We start from the raw sequence: 24,132 nt of genomic DNA, 5'->3' as shown, positions 1-24,132 counted from the left end.
TTATTAGAGCTTCATATAAGAAATCGGATGAACCATACAAAAATTTTTAAATTTTTTTTAATTTTGTTGAATGAAAGCAAAAATGTCGGAAATAGCATCAAATTTTAAGAATAATTTTAGATTTGTTCGAATTGGTCACCTTTGGCACGAATTATGGCCTTCAAACGGCCAATGAAACAGTCACGCGCTGCCCGTATGTTGCTCTGTGATATTTTGGCCCATTCCCGGCGAAGCGCTTGCTTGAGGTGATCGACATTTCGGTATTTTTTAGTGCCAACTATGCTTTCTAAAATGAAGCGAGGAATCTCATTTTGTAACTATTCTTGGGTAGCACGTGCTAAGTGCGATGGTGCTGAGTCCTGTTGGAATGTCCAAGGTCTGCGGCCAAAATGTTTTCGTGCCCAAGGCTTTAATACACCCTCCAGAATATTTTCACGAAAATATTCTGCATTTATTCTGATGACACGGTCGATTAATACGAGCGGGGAGCAAGCATTGGCTGTTATGGCGGCCCACACCATCACCATAGCCGGCGCTTGAGTTCTGGTGGTGGAAATTCTTGCTAAAAGTACTAAAATGTAATGAAAATGTAATATTTTTTATTGAACAAACGGAATGAGTTCGAATTCTGAAATTTGGAATGAGACCCACGCATGGAGGGCAGCATAGAGGGTTTTTAAAAATTCTTATCAAAAGGTTACGAAAAGTACTAAAATCTACAAAATTTTAATAATTTGTATTGGACATTAAAATTTGGAATGAGAGTCACTGATGGAGTGCAGGATAGTTGTACCAAAGGAATTAGGAATTCGAAAAGTTCTAAAATGGTACTAAACTTTTGCAAGGGCACCTTTTGGTATGTGAACGGATGGAGCTAAAAATTTAAAATTTTGTATAAAAATTAAGGTTGGTGGAAAGTAAGTTTGATAAATGAAGGTGGTTTTGGAACTGTGTACTAAATTTGCGAACTGTACTAGAGGGTCTGGTCTAGGGTGAACGGAAGAAACTGGATTGTGATAAAGAGGAGGTTGTGTAATTGTATAGTACTATATTTTTTACACTTTGGTATTGGGTGAACAGATAGTGTTTGAAATCTGGAATTTGGCATTAAGGTTCCTGTTCTTGTATAACCTGGTTATATGGGGGTGATTCTGGAAATGTGTAATATAATTTTAGGAAAAATACTAAATGTTTATTGGGCGAAGATATAGAGCTGAAATTCCGAAATTTGGAATTGAGGTCTCTGTTGATATTTGGGATCGAGATGTGCGGATGGTTATGAAAATGTGCACTAAATTTGAACGAAAAATACTAAATGGCAATAAATTTGGTATTGAATGAATGGATAGGACTGGAATCCTCAAAATTGATATTAACCTATCTATTGGTATCTGGAATTAATATTTGAAGGTGGTTTTGAAAATCTTGTATAACCTGGACATATTGAGGTAGTTTCGAAAATGTGAACTATAATTGTACGAGAGGTACGTATTCGTACCATATTTGGTATTGGGAAAAGTACTAGACGGTACTAAATTTAAAATTAAGTGAAGGAATAGGACAGGAATCCTTAAATTTGATATTTAAGTCTATATTAGTATCTGGAATTGAGATATGGAGTTGGTTTTGGAAATGTGTGCTATAATTGTACGAAAAGTGCTAAATGGTACTTAATTTGGTGTTGGGTAAAGAGATAAAACTAAAATTCTAAAATTTGGTATTTAGATTACTGATGCTATCTATGTTTGAGATTTTGTGGTTACTTGAAGGACGCCTTTTCACGAAAAGTACTAAATTAGGTATTGGGTGAAAGAACTGGGTTAAAATCTTTGAAATTTGAAACTATTAGTGTATGTGGATGAGAAAAGAAGTTGGTTTTATATGTGTGTACTACAATTGTACTAAATTTTGTATTGTGTGAATTTAAAGAGTTGAAAGAAATTTGATATTAAGAATCTTAAGTTGAGATTTGGAGGTCGGTTCGCAAATATCTATGTATATAGTTGTTCGAAAAGTGCTTAATTGAACTAATTACTGTTTTGTGTCTCAAATTGAAGAAGTACTAATATTATATGAAAAGTGCTAAATGTTACCTGAAATACCGAATTGTTAAAAAAACGCTAAATGCTATCAATGTTGGATCCGATTGTTTTGGGTATGCGTATAAATTTTACCAAATTTGGTATTGGGTGAAGGGATAGACCTTAAATTTGAGGTCACTGTTGGTTTCTAGGGTTTAAACACGAAGACGTTAAAATAGTTTTGAACAGAAAAATTGGAGAAAAATTGTGCATTGGTTTTGTTAATATCCTTCTCTGTAAATTTAAAAATGTATGATTATACCCTCAGCCATATGGCTAGAGAGGGTATATATCATTTGATACGCCAAAACGTGTTTCTTTGGACCAAATCCATTTCAGAACATTTGAAGTCGATCTAGCGACGTCCGTCCGTCTGTCTACCTGTCTACTAGTTGGTGCGCACAAAAACTTTCGAAGGGAGTATCCGATTTCCAAACTTGGTACATTGTAATATTTTTGTCAAACTTTGATCGAGTTCGAAGATGGGCAATATCGGTCCACTCGTTCTGGTACCTAACCCACCAAAAGCCGAAATGGTCAAAAACATATTTTACTTTATTTGCATCAGAACTAGATCAGGTCCGAAAAAGGTACTTGATGGAGTGTATATCGGTACACCTCCCCCATAAAGATCATAATTTTGAATAATTATAATTCTAATAAAATGTGAGGTAAGATAGACAAGGTCTGGTGTGAAGATGGAATATATAGGTCCACTCCTTCTGGTACCTCCCCACAAAGGGTCAAGGTTTTGAATATCCATTAAGCTCACAAAACGCAAAATGAATATCCGATTCCATTCAGACTTGTTACATCTCAATATTTTTATCAACACAAGATCTGTTATAAAGATAGTAGAGATCGGACTATTCCTTCTGGTACTTCCCCCACAAAGGGTGAAAGTTTTGAATTACCAAAACGATCATCAAATCCGAAATATGCATCCGGTTCTCTTCATGTTTCACAAATCCCATTGTTTCTATTAACACAAGATATACTGTGAAGATGGGATATATTGGCCAAATCCTTTGGGCACCTCCCCCGCAAAGGGTCAACATTTTGAATATCCATGAAGTTTTTGCGATTTTTTATACAAAATTGAGGACCACTTTTTTGTATAACGAAAATGGGTTTCATCGAAAATCTTGACCTGACATTGCCAGTTAAGATTTCTAAAATAAATTGTCTAAAAGACTACGGTCTAAACCAGTTATGGAGATGAAGGGCATTTCTCAAGGTTGTTTAATTAATTTCTGAATGTAGATAATTTTTCCGATGTCTATTACACCCACTGCTCTCCCATATCCTATTGTATTTCAAATTAAATTAAATAAATTCTAGTAGAACCATAAGCAGAAGACTTATATTTTAATTTCAAACGAATATTTTTTTTTCTTCCTGCAGTACCTAAATAATCCACATTCATATATGATTATGTTAATAGCCAATAATCCCCGTATACTGTTTACACAGCTTACATTAATAATTCATTACGAACACATGTAATTTAAAGACAAAATTAAGAAAAAAGATATTTTCTCTGGACAATGACAATTTAAAGCTCTTAAATTAATCACCTGAATGCCGGCTGACATTGATACACTTTCAAAAGTAAAGCATTTGGACGACAAGTACGCCATGACGGCCAAGACGTGGAGACAATTTAAGCGAAATACTTGAAACCAAAAACAAGAAGACAACTCTAATTTTCTCACTTCCAAGGAAGAACAATGACCAACCAACCGAACTCTGGCCACAAAACGAAAGAAAACCAAAAACTGGCCAGGCAATCAATTTCACAGAAACAAAAGGCCAACTGGTCGCTTAGCGTGTGTGTGTTTGTGGAAAAGAGAGTGGCTTTGCGGCTATTGATATTCGTAATAAATTTCGCATTAGTTAACTAAGTTGGACATTTAAATTGTTACCCAATGACAACTGTGGTATTCCATGGCCTGGAATGAATGGATGATGGTTGCTGGTGATCAAGATGTGCCATGAAGCCGCCGCTGCGGCCACGGTGATCCAGCAAACGTCGGTAATGAGTGCGCAATTGAGCCACCCCATTCTGTGGGACATCCAAGCTCAAAAAACAAACCAAGCTGACAGATTGACGTGACAACGTTGCACCAAACGTAAAATGCTTTACACTGCAATAATGAAGTTGAAGTGGCCAGAATGGTAACTTATTTGGGTCGTCTGAAAAGGGTAAGGAGGGAAGGTGTAGTATAACCTTAGCCATTCCAGACCTTTTCGACCAAAAGTTACTGGCTATTAATAGATCTCCAGTTAAATAAGAAATGAAGGTGTTTTCCATTGAGATTTATGGAAGACCTGTGGAAGACATATAAGGATATCTGACTATTAAGACCCTCGAAATAAATGAAACCATGAGGATCCCATGCATGGGCGCAACTGGGCCCAAACATGGACCTACATTGCAGATTTAGTGGGAAGAGCAAGTCAAAGTCCCAAGATTCCAAGTGAAAGCCATAGCGTTTTGAAGACAAGTTATAAAGTATTATCGGTTTTACCGACAGATGTATACCCTCAGCCTATGTTCACTTTGTTGACCCTCTATGGAGTAGGTTCCCAAATTCCAAAGAATTCGTATCGGTTAAGAGAAATATTTAGATAGTAAAGAACCGCTGCCTTGTTTCGCAAGTTATGACAGAAAAATCTATTGAAAATTGTGATCCTTTGTGGGTGAGGTACCAGAAGGGTTCGCGGATATATATCATCTTCACAATATTTCTTTTAGCGCTTTGTTTTTTAAAATCTTGAACACTTTGTGGGGGAGACAAAAAATAGTCCGATCTTTTCTATCTTTATAACAGATCTTGTATTGATGCGGATATTGAGATGTACGAAGTCCGAATTCAAAATTTTGACCCCTTATGGGAGAGGTACAAGAAGGAGTCTATCGATAGAACCCATCTTCACAGCAGATCTTGTGTTAGCAGAAATAATAGGATGTGTGAAATATTCGGATTTTAATTTCGCGTTTCATGAGCTCCATGGATATTCAAAATTTTGACCCTTATGGGAGAGGTACAAGAAGGAGTCTATCGATAGAACCCATCTTCACAGCAGATCTTGTGTTAGCAGAAATAATAGGATGTGTGAAATATGAAGATAACCGGATGCTTCTCTCGGATTTTACGATCGTTTTGTTATTCACAACTTTGACTCTTTGTGGGGGAGGTACCAGAAGGAATGGTCCGATCTCTACCATCTTTATAACAAATCTCGTGTTGATAGAAATAATAGAATGTTCCAAGTCTGACTGGAATCGGATGTTTATTTCTCGATTTATGAGCTTCATGGATATTCAAAATTTTGACCCTTTGTAGGGGAGGTACCAGAAGGAGTAGACCGATGTATCCCATCTTCACAGCTCATCTTGTGTTAGCATCAATAATTTAATGTGTAAGACATGAAGAGAACCGGATGCCTATTTCGATTTTATAACCGTTCTGGTTATTCAAAAGTTTGACCCTTTGTGGAGGAGGATTGTACCAGAAGGAATGGCCCGTATCTACCATCTTTATAACAGATCTTGTGCTTATAAAAATATTGAGATTTCTCAAGTTTGAATGGAATCCGTTTTTTGAGCTTTATCCATATTCAATATTGACCCTATGTGGCGGAGGTACCAGAAGGAATGAACCGATGTATTCAATCTTAACAGCAGATCTTGTATTGATAGCAATAAGGGGATGTGTGAAATATGAAGGGAACCGGATGCTTATTTCAGATTTTATATTCGTTTTGGTTATTCAAAACGTTGGCCCTTTGTAGGGGAGATTCCAGAAGAAATTGTCCGATCTCTATCATCTTTATAAAAATCAGGGTTTTATAGAAATATTGAGATTTTTCAAATCTGAATGGAATCGAATATTAATTTCGCGTTTTATGAGCTTCATGGATATTCAAAACTTTGACCCTTTGTGGGGGAGGTACCAGAAGGAGTGGACCGATATATTCCATCTTCGCACCAGACCTTGGATATATAAAAATGCTGTGATCTGTGTAATTTGAAGACAATCGGAATCTAACATCACATTTTATAAGAGTTGTAATTTTTCAAAATGCTTTGTGGGGGAGGTAACAGAAGAATTGGACGAATATTGTCCATTTTTTCGCACCTGACCTGGCTTTGGTGCAAATATTAGGATTTGCAAAGTTGAAGCAAAGTTGAATTATCCTTTCTCTTTCTGTGCAGTAAAATATTATTTTTTTTAACAGAAGTAGTGGATCCATATTGCCCATCTCCGAACTCGATCTAAGTTGGATAGTAATATTACGACGAAACAAGTTTGGACCAAATCGTATACTCCCTTCGAAAGTTATCGTGAGCACCAAACAGGCAGACGTATGGACATCGCCAGATCGACTGCAAATGTCCTAAAACGGGTTTAGTCCAAAGAAACTTAGGGTCTAAAACCGTTATTTTTATGAGGCACTTTTGGCCTATCAGCCCTCTTTGGCCATATGGCTGAGAATATAATGAGGCCAACACCCTCGATATGAAAGTTACTCTATATAGGCCTAGCAGCTATTTAAACCATTTCTATTCATGATTAAATATGAAGAAAGTCCGGCAACACTGGCCACATTGATCCACTGCTGTAATCCACTCCGTTACCCTCGGTTATTTATGGCCTTTGAAACGGATTTCGGTGAACGATTTTTGGATTTGCTCAGCATGATTTTCACATGTGTCATGTGCGAGCAATTATAGTTGCCGCATTCTTGGGTCTGTTTTCTTTACAAGATTTGTATCTGAGTGTCATCACCAAATGTGTGGGACATACGGAGGGGGTCTTGGTGAAAACGATTGACACTTTACCTTTCCAACACACACACACCCAAACGTCACCATTGGTATTCGTCACCTTGCCATCTGGACTCCCGCAATAAGCGAATATCAGCAACTATATTGGCTGTTTTTTATTATTGCCTAAAGGGTGTCGTTAAACTTTACAGCCAGCCACACGACGACTCTCCAACGACAATGGGTGAGTGTGTCAAACCTTTGCGGCTTCTTTATTGGAGTTCGGTTTTTTTTCACTCCAAAAAAAAATCACAAACTTTGTTACGATCCTCACTAATCGTTGTTGTTTTCGTTGTACGTCTTTTGTTTGGCCATTTGGAATTCTGCTGGCCCGTTCGATGATCGGCTTCTGAGGTATGTCGTCAGCTTGGCTTCCTTCAACGCTAAAACGTTTCATTGTAAACTTGGCCATAATTTATTTAAATTGACAGCATGGATGCTCATTTTAAGCGCTATTCATCAGGTTTTATTATGCAACTTGATGGATGATGTGGTTTAGCGTTCAGGTGACGACTATCCAAACGAGGAGGACAAGGAGACCACTACCAACATTATGCCACGCCATCATACACACACACACAATCACACAAATATTGTAAATTGTTGCAATAATTAGTTAACATACAAACGCGGCAAGCAACTTCGTGGCTGCAATTACACTTGACATCTAAATGGAGGATGTACGTCAAACAAATAGAAGTATCCTCCATAATGGCCATAGATGATTTCCTTTGGTGCTGCAGCAGATCATTCATTATGACATACATACTTGAGTGTCTGGTCGCTCATCAAACCAGACATGTGGATGACTGAACGATAGTCTGGAATATTAGGAATTAATTAATATAACGTAAATATAATTGCCCACTTGGGATAGGCTTCATCATCATCCCGATTACCAATGGAATGGATGTTATTTGAAATTATCTATTGTCTGGAGCAGCCACTTATGGAAGAATCCTAATTAGGTCAGCTTAAATTATGTGTAGCTTAATTACTCAAATAAGAGATGCCTCGAGCACTCTGAGAAACATGAAAAGTTGTGCTATGGATAGCAAACGCTTTGGTGGCAGGGCTACAAGGTGATGTCAGTAAGATAAAATGGTATTAAGTTTGTCCAGGACGGCATTTAATAGCCTCCGTCATGTGAAAACTTAAATTACGCTGTTGCCTAAAATCTCCAAAAGTTTAGGCCCTGGTCATATGTAAAACCCTGTGGAAATACCGAATTTTAGTCCATTCAATTAAAAGGTGTGGCTATTACCTTTAAAGTACACATATGTTAGAGGGCTGCCGTTAAATGGGGTGCCACTCCAAAATTGAACAAGAAAGAAATTCTTTCTTCTACTCACTAAGGTCTCAAAATATAAAACTACAGCACTGGATGGAAAATCAGACCATGCCACTAAAACCTCTTAAAATCTGCCGGTCCGATAAAACGCTAATGTCAAAACACCTGTCTGTATTGAGAACCTCTTATAAGATGAATTTCATCAAAATAGAACATAATGCCCAGCCAACTCGTGTTGGCAATTGTGACTAAGCCTTAGAAAATACCAGCAATCAGATGTTACTTCAAAATCGGGCTATATAAAATAATGAACCTGAAACGAAAATGCAGAAATGTTCAGAGAACCTAAAACACTACTTTACGACTACTTCGATTGGTTGGGGATTTTAAGGCAAACCTGTAATTTTTTCAAAGGCAAGTACCGTGGTATTGATTCTGTTTAACTCAGGGGAGTGGGGGAAAATTTCGACAGTTTTGTGTGATGGTAAGGATGATACGGGTGTGTGGTGATGATGGTGAAAGGAAGAAAATTATAAGAAATAAAATACAGGCAAGAATTTGTTTTATTCGTAGTATAGTACAGGTTTTATTGGCGCTTCTTCTCATTCAAAAAAATCTACCTTTGAAATTAGGTCCGAAGTCAAAGGTCTGTTTAGTAATAACGCGAAAGGAAATAATTATTCGCGACATGAGTACAGGGTTGCCCATATTCGACGGACCCATCTGGCAACGCCATAACTTTTGACAGAGATGTCACATCGCTTAATGACATACCGCGTTTGAAGCGTCAGTCCAAGCAGATTTTTACCATGAACCAATACACGCCACGCGAGCGCTCTGAAATAGTTGAAATTTACATTCAACAGAAGAAGTCAATTGTGGAAACTCAACGTGATTTTAAAACATTAAAAAAAATTAAGCGTTTATACGAAAAATTTTCGACTGGTAAGGCTCTTTCTATTCCGAAGAGGCCATATAAAAGTCGACCAAGGCGATCGGCCGAGAATATCGCTGCCGTACAAGCCAGTGTTGAGAGGTCCCCAAGAACATCCCAAAAACGCCGTTCTCAGCAGTTGGGCATGGCTCGGTCCACTTTACAACGTATTATTCGCATTGATTTGCATTTGTTCCCGTACAAAGTCGATTGGAATGGGTCATGGGTCCGTCGAATATGGGCAACCCTATACACTTTAAGTACTGAACGACAAATGAAGGCAGAGTACCACAAGTAAATATTCCAATTAGAGAAGTAGCAGAGAGAGAGAGAGTGAGAGAGAGAGAGAGACCCTCGTGGTGTCAATCAGCATCCGTGATTTACTGGATTTGAGAAGTTGAGGTGGAACGTATCAAATTGTTATATGTTCTATACCAATGAGATTGCCCATACTTTGAAATTTTTTAGAGGGCAGAATTTACTTTTCCGCAATTGTTAATGTGAAATTACAAGACTGACTTGTTAGGAAGGTGCGGCTGGGATCTTCGAAATGCTGAAAATCAAAAAGTATTATTCTATAGGGACTATAAAAACTTCAGCAGATTACGAAAGCAGAGCTAAAAACTTAAAAAGCTGCTAAGTTCGGACGGACCGAACTTTTAAAACCCTCCAACATTTGGAAGGAATTTGAAAAATTAAAAACTAAATCCGTTGAAAAATACTGCTAAAATGAAAATCGTTTTACGATAGCTATACGAAGATCAGTATCCCATTAGGACCTTCAAGTATGAAATTTAAAGCAATTCCGTTGAATAATGTCGTTAATATCATCAAAATACCGAAGAGGTATACGAAGACGTTTACCTGCTTACATAATTTCCTGTCATATACTGAAGTATCCATTACGAATTTCAAATATGGAATTTGAAACAATTCCGATGAATAAAATATCATCAATATACCGAATATCGGGAAGTATAGTTATGTGGTAGCAATACGAAGACGTGGACCTGCATTTTGAACCACGGAATGTGTTTGTCATAGGTTGTAGTACCCATAACGAACTACAAATACGACAATTTCAACAATTCCGGTGAAAAATGTCGCTAAAATCATAAAAACACCAAATATTGAGATGTACCGTAAATTGCGGGATATACGAAAACGTGGACCGACTGGAACATTTACGAACTTAACATGGCTACTGGCAAAATAAAGGAGTATCCGATTTCTTCTAACTTTGGTTTATTGTAATATTATATGAAACTTAGATCGAATTTTGAGTTGGATAAGGGAAAGGCTCGAGGCTTATAGAGCCTGTGTTTTTCTGCAGTCGTCATATCAAAAGGCTGACTCTCGAAGGGAGTATACGATTTGATCCCAACTTGGTACATCGTAATATTATTGTCAAACTTAGATCGAGTTCGGAGATGAACAATATCGGTCTACTCCTTCTGGTAGCTTCCCCACAAAAGGTCGAAATTTTCCAAGAAAATAATTTACTGCACATAAAGAGAAAGTATAATCCGATTTTGCTCCAACTTTGCTTTGCAAAAATGGACAATATCGGTTCACTCCATCCTGTACCTCCCCCACCAAGGGCCAAAGTTTTGAATAATTATCAGACTTATAAAATGTAATGTTAGTGTCCGATTGTCTTCAAATTACACACTTCACAATATTTTTACCCAAGGTCTGGTGTGGAGATGCTACCTCCCCCACAAAGGAACAACATTTTGAATATCCATGAAGGTCATAAAACACAAAATTAACATCCGAATTCATTCCAACTTGGACATCTCATTATTTCCATAAGATCGGATCGTTACTTCTGGGACCCCACAAAGGGTCAAAGTTTTGAATAACACAAACGATCATAAAAACTGAAATATGCATTCGGTCCAAGATTTTCAAAGAAAATAATTTACTGCACAGAAAGACAAGAGATAATCCTATTGCTCCATCTTTGCAAATCCTAATATTTGCATCAGTTCTAAATCAGTGGGAATATGGACAATATCGGCCCAATCCATCTTGTACTTTCCCCACAAAGGGTCAAAGTTTTGAATAACATAACGTTCATAAAATCGAAATAAGCATCCGGTTTTCTTCAAATTACACACACCACAATATTCTTAATTACCCAAGGCGAGGTGTGAAGATGGAATACATCAGTCAACTCTTCTGGCACCTCTCCGACAAAGGATCAACATTTAAAATATCCATGAAGCTCAGAAACAGCGAAATCGACATCCGATTCCATTCAGACTTGGTACATCCCAATATTTCCATCAACACAAAATCTGTTATAAAAATGGTAGAGATCGGACCATTTCTTCTCGTACCTACCCCACATAGGGTTCAAGATTTTGAAAAACAAAACGTTCAACGAAAGCGAAATAAGCATCCAACTCTAAATTAAAATTTCACACATCTTCTTTTACTAACATAGGATCAGTTGTGAAGATAATATATATCTGCGAACCCCTTTTGGTACCTCACCCACAAAGGGCCAATATTTTTAATACTTTTACCTGTCATAACTTGCTATATCTAAATATTTCTCTCATCCGGAAACCTGAGATAAATATTGAATTTATGATTTCCGCATAAAATTGAATATAAATGTTCGATGTTCTTGTAATTTTGCCCATATCAACATTTTTGTCTGTATTAGACGAAGCACGAAAATGAAATACTTTGGTCGACTATATCTGGTAACTCACGTACAATCTAAAATTGGCTATATGAACCTTAGATTCCCCAAAAAAAAAAAAAAAAATACAAAAAACCTCTTATCGGACCTTTTATAACTAATAACTTTCAACAGTGAATCATTTGAAAATTTCCCCGGCAAGTATTAATCACATAACTTTTTGGGAATCCCCCCCACACACACAAGTGCTATTATGTTGAGCTCATTATGCAAATGGAGTTTCCCCTCCCCAAAGAAAAAAAAACAAAACACTTATTCACAAGTGTAAACACTTTTTTCCGTTCAAGCTACGAAAAACGTAACAAACTACCGATAACAACTTGAAGCCATTAACAAACAACAACAGCAACAGCAAAAAAAAACTGTGTGAAAAATGTTGTCGCATTTTGACAACTGACAGGTTAAGTGTCACAAAAAGAGTTAAGCCAAACATGTCACAGGTGTTTGCAAATACCGACACACACACAAACTCACACTCTAATGGAGATAGCAAAATAGTCAAATATTGGTCAACACTCCTCGCTTCTCGCTCCGTAACGCACACAGCTCAGCTTTTCGGACGACCACGTAATGCGTTTAACGACTACTTCGACTACTATTTAGCTGTTAAATACTCTGCTAATTACTCATTGAATAGATGTCGTTTAGATGTTGTATTTACTCGAACAACAACATCGGGAGCAACCACAACAACAACACGAATAGTACATTCTGACTTAAGCGACCGATTTAGCGTTCAAGTTGGAGATATAACTTCCAGCGTTACGATCTTTAAACAAGGAATCGCAAAACAATAAGTCAATTATGTTTGGAGATGAGAAAATGTAGTTGTGAGTGTGTTGTCGTAGGAATACCCAGCAAACATTTTATGTGAAAAACTAAATTTTTGGTGGAAAACTTCGACTAAAATATGAAATATTTTTCAGGCACTATCGAAACCATAACCAAGGATTTTTTTTACGAATTACAGGCGACAACATTTTTGAAGCATATTTTTTCAGAAAATATCAGGTATTCTTAAGGGTTCTAAAATCGTCGGTTCTTAATTAATTTTTGGAAGGAATATTAGAAGAGATTTTTAAAGAAGCTTGGATTTTTTAAATAATATTTACAACAATTGACAATAACAAAGACTGACGGAGTAATAATTCGGGAGTTTTAGGGAATATTTTTGCAAGGACCAACAGAGTTATGATCGGAGATTTTTAAAGAAGAAGACTATTTGTGCTATATTCGTGGATTTTGATGAAACATCTTTTCAAGGTATATCAAAGCTGAACTTGGGAGATTTTAAAAATAATATTTCAAGGGTAATCAGAGCTATAATTGTAGATTTAGAAATAATATTTTAGAGTACTATCAGAACTATAATCGTGGATTTTTAAGGATTGTGTCCTAAGGTACTATTAAAGCTATTAACGTGGTAGAAAAAAAGAACTATCAGGGCTATTAGTGTGGATTTTTTAAGAATATATTAGTAGAGCTACAAGTGTGGATTTTTAAAGAATATTTTTAAGGACCATCAGAGCTTTATGCGTGGATTTTTAAAGAATATGTTTTCAAGAACCATCAGAGTTATAAGGGAGGATTTTAAAGAATATATTTTCAAGGACCATTAGAGCTATAAGCGTGGATTTTTAAAGAATATGTTTCCAAGGACCATCAGAGCTATAAGCGTGGATTTTTAAAGAATATGTTTTCAAGGAACATCAGAGCTATAAGCGTGGATTTTTAAAGAATATGTTTTTAAGGACCATCAGAGCTATAAACGTGGATTTTTAAAGAATATGTTTTCAAGGACCATCAGAGCTATAAGCGTGAATTTTTAAAGAATATGTTTTCAAGGACCATCAGAGCTATAAGCGTGGATTTTTAGAGAATATTTTTGCAAAGACCGTCGGAGCTATAAGTGTGGATTCTTAAAGAATATTTTTTCAAGGACCATCAGAGCTATAAGCGCGAATTTTAAAGGATATTTTTTCAAGGACCATCAGAGCTATAAGCGCGAATTTTAAAGGATATTTTTTCAAGGACCAACAGGACTATAACCGTGGATTTTTAAAGAATATTTTTTCAAGGACCATCAGAGCTATAAGCGTGGATTTTTAAAGAATATTTTTTCAAGGACCATCAGAGCTAAAAGCGTGGATTTTTAAAGAATATTTTTTCAAGGACCATCAGAGCTATAAGCGCGAATTTTAAAGAATATTTTTTCAAGGACCAACAGGACTATAACCGTGGATTTTTAAAGAATATTTTTTCAAGGACCATCAGAGGTATAAACGTGGATTTAAAAAGAATAGTTTTTCAAGAACGATCAAAGCTATTAGCGTGGATTTTTAAAGAATATTTTTTGAAGGACTACCAGAATATTTTTACAAAGACCCTCATTGGATTTTCTAATATTTTTCCAAAAACCATCAGGGCTATTGTCTACCAGAATAGATTTACCGGGACTATCAGAGCTATAATCTTAAGGACTGTCTGAGCCATGAAGATTTAAAGAATATATTTGCAAGGACTTTTCGAGCTATAATTGCGTATTTTTGAAAAAGTTTTTTTTTTAAAGGAACCTCAGTGGTATAATCCTGAATTTTTGAAGAACATTTTTCCGATTACTATCAATACTGCAGTTATGGATATTTGAAGAATATTTTGAAAGCTCTATCAGAGTTATAATGTTGGATTATCAAAAGCTGCCGAAGCTATGACGGTTAATTTTTAAAGAACCTTTTTTCAAGGTCTATTAGAGCTACGACCGTGGCCTTAGAAAATATGTCAAGGGCGATCGGAGCAGTAATCGTTAAGTTTAACAAAAAAATCAAGGTGTCTAGGACTATAATGGTGGAGCTACTATCGAAAAATTTTAATCGATTTTTTTTTACTTTTTTAAAAATTTTCCAAAGATTTTTGTGATTGTTGACTAGGTTGTCATCAACTACGTGTACCTCATTTATATTAGTATTTGTGGGGATGTTTGCTAGAAACAAACACAACTACCAATAACAGTAACGACGTCATCCACAAACAAACAAAACAATAGCAAATTGTCAAATGTGTCAGTATTTAAGTCAATGTGTCATCTACGGGTAAAAGTGAATGACAGTTATCAAGATCGATGACTTGTCTCACTCGTCGTTGACTGTTGCAATTGCCGTCGTCGTTGTTGTTGTTATTGGTAACACACAATACATAATTACAAATTCTCACGATTATCTGTTTTGTTTGCTTTTAAGCATTCAATGCTAGCTTTGCGATATGTTAGCCTTCTTTGCTTCCTTAAACTTCCCCACTTCCCAAAACATTCCCACCCACCAACATTGGTTGAGGGTTTCGAACAAATCAAACATTGTTGTTAACATGGTTATTAGTGTTGGCATGATTTTTCTTATTGTTGTTGTTGTTGCTGTTGTTGTTATTGTTGTCTTAGAAACTATTGCCATTTAAGTGAATGAGTGACTTTTTGCCTGAAACACAACGTTCAGCCAGCCAATATGCAAATGAGAGTGAGAACGTGACAAATGTCAAACAACTGTCACTTAGTAGTGTTGATTAACACAAATAAGCCCCCACACTTGTAAAACAAAACAACAACAACAATAATAATGTTAACACATAACATGGCAAATGCTAAACGACAATGACAGGTGGTCCATTGTGTCTTGAATTTTATTGCAAGGAATCATAGAAATCGTTCCAATGATTGATGGATTACCTTGATGAATTATCAACCAAGGAAAGTATTGGGGATTTGAATGTGAGATATAAAAATAGATCTGTGAATCATGATGAAATCAATATAGACTAAACTGTTTAGACGAATTAATAAAAAAAATAATTTTTGGAAATCATCACTCCAACCCATAATTATTAACAGATCACTGCCATAAACTCTAAAACCTCTTGCTTCAATTGAATTGTATATCAGACACATATGGTCAATATTATATTTTGGTCCATTGCATCTTCTTAATATTTTGTGATCATCATCAATCCAATTCCATGCAAAATATCGTAGCGATTGTTTCATAAAATTTTACCAATTTACAGTAGACTGATGGGCGGATCAGATCCTTTGATTTGGTGGAATATACAATGGTATAAAATAAGTTTCGAAATAATTTTCATCAAAATTTTGCAATGGTAAAAGTATATATATTTCAATCATCTACAGGCCACTTCGAATGTTATACACCAATTATCCTGGTTGAGGTTGTAGCCTGGGAATTCGACTGAAGACGATAGGAGGCATATAAATGGTCTTCTTTCGATTGAAAATGATTTACTTTTGTTAAGACAACGCAACCTCTCAACCCGATTTTAAGACAGAAAATGCCTAAGACTTCAATATAGCAACATGCCTTATCAATAATAAACAAAGCAAATAAAAAAGCAACCAAATTAAGAAATATTTTCAAAATTTGGTCGAAAAATATCTTTTATATGAAAACCGTTATATGGTGGCTATGCGAAAACGAGGACCTGCCTACGCAGTTTATGCCACAGACTGTTGTATCCATTAGGATCATCAAATTTTAAATTTATAACAATTCCGTTGAATAATGTCACTAATATCATCAAAATACCAAAAAGGAAGGTACCGTTTGTGGGGTATACGAATACGTGGACCTGCATACACAATTTTCTGTCATAGGTTATAATATCTATTACGAACTTTAAATACGAAATTTGAAATAATTTCAGTCAATACGAAAGATAAGCGTGATTACAACAGACAGAGGACATCGCCATAGAATTTTACGCTGATCAAGAATACATATACGTTGTTGGGCCTGACATGAGTATTTCGAGGAGTTACAAACAGAATGACGAATTTAATATAACCTCGATAGTATGGTGGAGGGTATACAAATTAGTAAATGTCTTTCATAGATAGAAAATCCTCTAATGGTTTTCGGTAGACACACAAACAGATGAAAGGTCTCATTTAAATGGAAAACCAAATAAAGGTCTCTAAATCTTTTTGTTTGAAGTTTTAAAAACACCTTATACCTCATACCAAAACGTGAACCTACATAGACAATTTTTTGCACAGAGTTTGGTGTCAAATACCAAATTTGAAATAATCCCGTCGAAAAATGAGCATAAAATCATAAATATTGGAAGATATCGTCGTATAGTGGAACCTATTACGAACTACTAATACCGAATTTTGTAGAAATCCCTTAAAAAATAAGGCAGAAATTGCCAAAACACCAAATATCCAGAGGTAGGGGAACAATCTGTTTTCACAGGGGGTAGATCCCATTACAACTCTAAATACCAAATAACAATTTCGTTAGAATACCAAATAAAGAGAGGAGGTTTGGAGGTTACTCCAAAACGTGAACCGACATGACTTATTCACGGACTACCCCTACCTACTCTCAAAAAACGCTTGTGCTGAAAATGTGCTTTCTCAGTGTGCTCAAAATATCGTATGATATAGAAGTTACGAACGGAATCAAAATTTGATATAGTGGATGATATTTTGAAGACTAAAGATCAAGAAAAGTTTTTTAATGTGAGAAATATTTTTTTCCTTTTTTATGCCTTCAGAAATATTCTAATTTTAGTATCGTCTACAGTAAGACCTCTAAAATGTCAGCTAAAATAGTAATAATAAAATATCTCCTTGGATATGTTATGGACTTAATATCCCCGAAAGGTTATCTTTAGTTAGCAGACCTTTCGGCCGCCATACTGGAAGACCTCCCAACATCCATCTATTGATAAAAGGCATCACTTAGGTGGTCTTTCACATAAGTCTTAATGGTCCTGCAAAAACTATTACCACTTTATCCAGAAGGGATTTCATGTACCCTAATTATAAGTCAAGAAATACATATTATTTTTCCGCTCAAAAGCGAGAGATGTCTCTCACCTTGTCGCTGGCCGCCTAAAGGCCCCAGAGGCATCAAAAATGTATAGCACAATCTTCTTTTTCTATATAACATCGGTAAAAAAAAATTTAAGTTTTATTACGAAAGTCATTATAATGTTATTTTTAGCTGTTAGATGGAAACGCTGTGAATCGATCGAGCATATCATCTTGAAATGAAAATATTTCTTTCTCAAGATCTTTTTAAAGAGATAACCGCTAGAGTCAAAACGAATTAAGATAGGAAGCTAAAATTTTCCACACATCAGTCTTTTGTCTGCAGATAAGTTCACGATATCGTATAGCTCCTATATAACGGTAACCCCTATATTCAGTATTTTGATGTTTTTAGGCAAATTTTTCAATGGAATTGAAAGGCGAAAGGAGTTCCTTCTGAGTACTTTACCCCCTAAAAGGGAATTGCCAATACAGGTTCACGATATCGAATAGACCCCAAACAACGATATACCCGATATTCGCTATTTTAATTAGTGGCTTTACTCGTCGGAATTGTTACCAGTTTGATGATATTAAAGACGTTTTTACTGGAATGGATTCAAATTTCAAATTTAACGTTCGTAATGGTTACTACTGTCTATGACAAAAAACGCTATTTTTTGAAGGATTTTTTTTTTTTTCAAAAAAAAAAAACAGAAAACAGAATTCTGCCCGGCCGAACTTAGCTGATTTTTTAAGCGTTAAGCCTTTCACTGTAAAATTCACGGACCTAAAACGAAAAATTCTACCCTCTGCATATTGAAAACCCAAATTATAGACGAAATTGTTATGTACGAGATGTATAGTTATATGGGACTAAACACAATAATGGATCATCCTTGGAAAAATACAGAGATTAGACAAATTACTTAAAATCCCGAAAATCTAATTAAAATAGTAATAATTCAAAATCTTTTGTAAAACCAAACATTAAATTGTTCCGGCTTTATTGGAATGGCAAGACATGTTAATAAGTTTGGAAGTTAATGGTTTGGAAAAATATGACTTAAAAGCTAAAAATATTAATTCTTGATAAGGACCTTAAATGGGCCCTATTTATGCCAGCATGTACAAAATGTGCAAAATGTTAACCTTCTTTGTGGATCAACGGATTTGAATTAATATTGTACAGAGAAATGCGTAAATTTCAAAGCATTATCCCAAAAATACGAATGTCAAACTCAGTCTCGATGACTATTAGGATATTGTTATATGCATAGTGGGCTATAACTTATGAAAATTCCCATAAATTTCCCTCGTTTGAGCTTCTTCTCTTGATAAATAACTCTCTTTCTATCTCTCTTTTATTCCAGATACTCGCGAAACAGGATTCGTTAATGCAATAACAGCGGCCGGTGTCACATATGCCGTGACAAAAGCATGCACCTTGGGTAACCTGGTGGAATGTTCGTGTGATAAGAGCCATTCAAGGCGAAATGGTGGTCAGCCACAAATGGTCAATGCTGTGACAGCAGTGGCCGCCTTGGAAAAACAACAGTCAGTCTTTGAGAGAAATTCCACTAAGAATCCGCTGAGAAAAGGCAACGGAAATCGGCGGAGAAGACTTTTGAAAAACATCAAATTTCCCGAAGGTGAATGGGAATGGGGTGGATGCAGTGATAATGTGAATTTCGGTTTCCGGCATTCAAGGGTGTTTTTGGATTCAAAATATCGGCGGAGAAGTGACTTTCGTACTCTGGTCAAGCTGCACAATAATATGGCAGGACGATTGGTGAGTAGGAATTTTCGGAAAAATGTGAAAAAAAATATTTTTTAAATAGAACAGTTTTGGCATGTTTGTCCTGGATACCATAGTATTTTGTTGTTGCAAAATAGTCAGGCTTAATCCCTTTATTGTTGTTTTTATAAAAACAAAAAAAAAATAAAAACAAGTAAAAAAACATTAAGTTCGGCCGGGCCAAACTTTTAATACCCTCCACCCTAGGGTAAAAGAACATTAGAAAAAATGTGGCAAAAAACATTAAAATGCGAATATCGGGAGGTACCGTTATATAGGGGCTACACCAACACGTGCACCTATAATTACAATGTTTCGCCACACGAGCTAGGACCCATTATGACCCACAGATACCAACTTTTACACAAATCAGTGAAAAAATGTGGCATAAATCATCAAAATACCGAATATCGGGAGGTACCGTTATATGGGGACTATACCAGAACGTGGACCTATACATGCAATGTTTTGCTACACGCTCAGGGACCCGTTGTGACCTACAAATACCAATTTTCAGACAAATCCGTGAAAAAATGTGGCATAAATCATCAAAATACCGAATATCGGTAGGTACCGTTATATGGGGGCTATACCAAAACGTGGACCTATACATGCAATGTTTTGCCACACGCTCAGGGACCCGTCATGACCTACAAATACCAATTTTCAGACAAATCCGTGAAAAAATGTGGCATAAATCATCAAAATACCGAATATCGGTAGGTACCGTTATATGGGGGCTATACCAAAACGTGGACCTATACATGCAATGTTTTGCCACACGCTCAGGGACCCGTCATGACCTACAAATACCAATTTTCAGATAAATCCGTGAAAAAATGTGGCATAAATCATCAAAATACCGAATATCGGGAGGTACCGTTATACGGGGACTATACCAGAACGTGGACCGATATATCTCATTTTCAATACCAACCATCCTAGGGACAATACACACACTTGTGCCAAATTTCAAAGGTCTACGTCAAATAATGTGGGCTCTATCGTGATTTCAACAGACAGACAGACAGACAGACGGACAGACAGACAGACAGACGGACAGACAGACGGACATCGCTAAATCGTCTTAGAATTTTATGCTGATTATGAATATATATACTTAATGGGGTCTACGACGAATATTTAGAGGTGTTACAAACGGAATGACAAAGTTAATATACCCTCCTACCCATGGTGGAGGGTATAATGAAAAATGAGGATTGGTGGCTTTTTCCGAAACCTAGTCTTACCCTCTGGTAAACATTACCATCTTTCTCCACCAATAAATAATCGTTGTTTTTATAAAAACCATAATAACGGGATTAAGCCTGACTATGTTGCACCAATATTTTGAACCTTTTATTTTGTTTTTGTATTTTATTTTAACATATATTTTATTATTAGTTTTTTATTTATTTATTTATTGTTTTTTTTTTTTTGTATTTTTGAATATTTTAGGCCATACGCGATTCCGTGCGACTGGAGTGCAAATGTCACGGCCTATCCGGCTCCTGCACGGTGAAAACATGTTGGCTTAAAATGCCCTCATTCCGTGAGGTAGGCAATCGTCTACGTGAAAAATTCGATGGTGCCTACAAGGTAGTGCTACGCAACGACGGCAATAGCTTTATGCCCGAAAGTGAGCACGTGAAACCTCCTTCCAAATATGATCTGGTCTATTCCGACGATTCGTCAGATTTCTGTGCACCCAATGTACGCACTGGATCGCTGGGTACACAAAATCGTGAATGTAATGCCACTTCACTGGGACCTGATAGCTGTGATCTGTTGTGTTGCAATCGAGGCCATCGGCATCATGTCGTCTCCGAATGGGTTAATTGTAAATGTGTTTTCAAGTGGTGTTGTGAGGTCACGTGTGAAAAGTGCCTGGAAACAAGGGATATTAATACGTGTCTATAGGATTAGAGGATACCACTTTTAACATTCGCTCTCATATGCTCTCAAAACTTGTCCATCCATGACTTAATAAACTTAACACAGTAATTTAATACGCCTACACCCACAATACACCCACAAATACACATTAGTTTTTGTAGAGAAGAAGAAACGCAAAGCTTTCCATTGCGTGTGATAATTGTAATTACAATTTTGAACTTAATTTATTAATAATAAATGTAATTTTTAATTTTTAGCTTAAGAACAAATTGCAGTTTTAGAATTTAGATTCGTAAAAACTTCATAAAATTCATAAAATTTAAAGGGTAGCATATCCAGAGATTGGTTTCTGAATTGCTCCATATTAAGGCCATTTATCATTTATGGTAATACCGATGTGTCGAATATACTATTAATTAATTAATGGCTGTCCTCTATATTCTCAAGATTTTCTAAAGAAATAAAAATCGGATAACTTATGTCCCGTCGAGACAAAATAATAAAAATTTGGAAGATAACAGAACAAAAAATTCAACGCATGCAATTGGAATTGGCTTCCTGAAGCCCAAATATAAGGTTGTTCCAAACACAATCGCTGGAAGAGCCACATAATACAGGGGAAGTTTCAAAATGAATCTATCTATTTCATTTTTTTTTAATTTTCAAAAACCTAGGAAACTAACCCAATTGCTAGATTTATTTTATTCTTAAACTCCTATTGGGTTGCCATGAGAAACAGCCAATCGGGGGGAGTGGGAGGTGAATTCCAAATGGAAGTGATAGTATTCGGTTTGTAGATCAAAAATTCCAAAAGGATTTTATGTTCCCAGACCAAGTTATTTAGGGTCCATTAATCAGGGTGAGATAAAAAAAATGCAAAAAAGTCAAACGCCATAATTTTTACATTTTTTTGTTAAAAATTTTATTGAATGAAAGAAAAAATGTCGGAAATAGCATCAACTTTTAGAAAAAGTTTAGATTTGTTCGAATTTGTCACCTTTGGCACGAACGGCCAATGAACCCGTCACATGGTATTCCAAAATACTCCAGACCCAATATTCCAACGGATTGGTATCCGGAGATTTTGGTGGCCATTGTGCGCTGGAAATGAGCGAGGAACCTTTATACACCCTTCAGAATATTTTTTCGGCATTTATTCGATTAATACGAGCGGAGAGCGACCATCGGCTGTTATGGCGGCCCACACCATCACCATGGCCGGCGCTTGAGTTCTGGTGGCCAACCGAAGGTAAACATTTTCAGCTTACCTCTTTGGCAAGTAAACACGATCATTTTGTTTGTTTACAAACTGCTGGACAACGAATGTTTTCTCATCGGAGACGAAGAAAACCAAATTCGGCAGTTCACCACTTTCGGCCAAGCCAAGTAACTCTTTAGCTCTTTTGAGTCTATTTTCTTTCTGCTTCGGTGTAAGTTCGTGCACTTTTTGGAATTTCAATGGCTTTACCCCTAGCTCAGTTTTCAGTATTTGCCGAATAGAATATTTCGACAGGTTCCGTCCACTTCCTTAACGTCGGGCAGCGCTACCAGTATCACGGCAATGAGCGATGGTACGAGACACAAAAGATTTATTCACATTGGAAAATTCTGACCAAAATACTGGAATAATTTTAACATATATCGGCCAAGTGACTTAGAAATATAACGGTATCACTTCATATTCGGTATTTTGATGATTTTATTCACCGGAATTGTTTGAAATATCGTATTTGAAGTTCGTTCGTAAAGGGTACTACAACCCATGACAAAAAATTGTCTATGCAGGTCCACGTTTTCGTATAGCCCATCTAACGGTATTTTGGCGATATTAGCGACATTTTTCACCAGAATTATTTCAAATATTGAATTTGAAGTTCAAAGTCGGTACAACAGGCTATGACAGAAAATTATGTAGGCCCACATCTTTATATACCTCGTTTTCATTTAGGCGGTAATTTTTGACGGACTATTTAAAAAAAAATCAGGTTTTTTTTCAAATGGTACTAATTTTGGCTAATTTTTTAACTTGAGTCCTTAGTAAGAAGAAAGCATCCTTGCAAAATATTATCAATATATGCTCAAGCTTTGGTATAACCCTCATTTGAAGATATCCCTTGAATTCAATTATTTCCGGAGTTTTGGCCACATTTTTCAATTGATTGTGCCCTTATTAGGCATCATTGTTTCTTAGGGTAGGAAACCTGTTCGTAAAAAAATGTTCAATGTAGAACAACCTTTCAGAGTAGCGTCCATATAAAGGTACTTCCTGATACCGATTTAACTAAAAATTTGTATTTAGATTACTTTGGGGGTGGGGGACCGGGGGAGGAGTTAGAAAACCCTCTTACAGAAACCACCAGAACGTAACCTAAAACTTGTCTCACAGTGTTATCCATCAACGTCGAATTTATAATTTATCCTCCGACAACAATTTTAGCACCCTCAGCAACAACAATTTGTAAATGTATTAACGTGATAATAATTATAGAAATGCACAAACACAATTTTGATTCTAATCTAGTTTTTGAACTTAATAAGTATTTTAAGTATTAGTAAATAGTATTCGATTTAGATGCATACTCTATATGTGTTTAGTTGTACTTTGTCAAATCTATGTAAATAATTTTATAAATACTTAATAAAAAAAATACTAATAAAAAACTAAATAATAATTATAAACTCTTAAGAAGTAAAATAAAGTGCAGTCTTATTTTTAATGGAGAAATTTGAGAGGGTAAGTACTTACATAGATTAGAAGGTAAAG

The 24,132-nt window shown here is 36.0% G+C and overlaps 1 protein-coding gene across 1 annotated transcript in view; it reads left to right on the top strand.

The window, feature by feature from the left end:
* LOC101898284 (protein Wnt-6) overlaps window positions 1-23,927 on the top strand; it is a 106,694-nt gene extending 82,767 nt beyond the window's left edge. Inside the window, exons 4-5 of the mRNA XM_059121205.1 lie at window positions 19,048-19,466; window positions 20,931-23,927. Coding sequence (XP_058977188.1) covers window positions 19,048-19,466; window positions 20,931-21,392 — 881 coding nt within the window. The 3' untranslated portion in view covers window positions 21,393-23,927. The remainder of the gene's footprint in view (window positions 1-19,047; window positions 19,467-20,930) is intronic.
* The last annotated feature ends 205 nt before the right edge of the window (window positions 23,928-24,132 follow it).

This window comes from Musca domestica, unplaced genomic scaffold, assembly GCF_030504385.1.
Source record: "Musca domestica strain aabys unplaced genomic scaffold, Musca_domestica.polishedcontigs.V.1.1 19, whole genome shotgun sequence".
Lineage (NCBI taxonomy): Eukaryota > Metazoa > Arthropoda > Insecta > Diptera > Muscidae > Musca > Musca domestica.
Note: the sequence above shows the minus strand (reverse complement) of the source record. Positions and strands in the feature narration are given on the sequence as shown.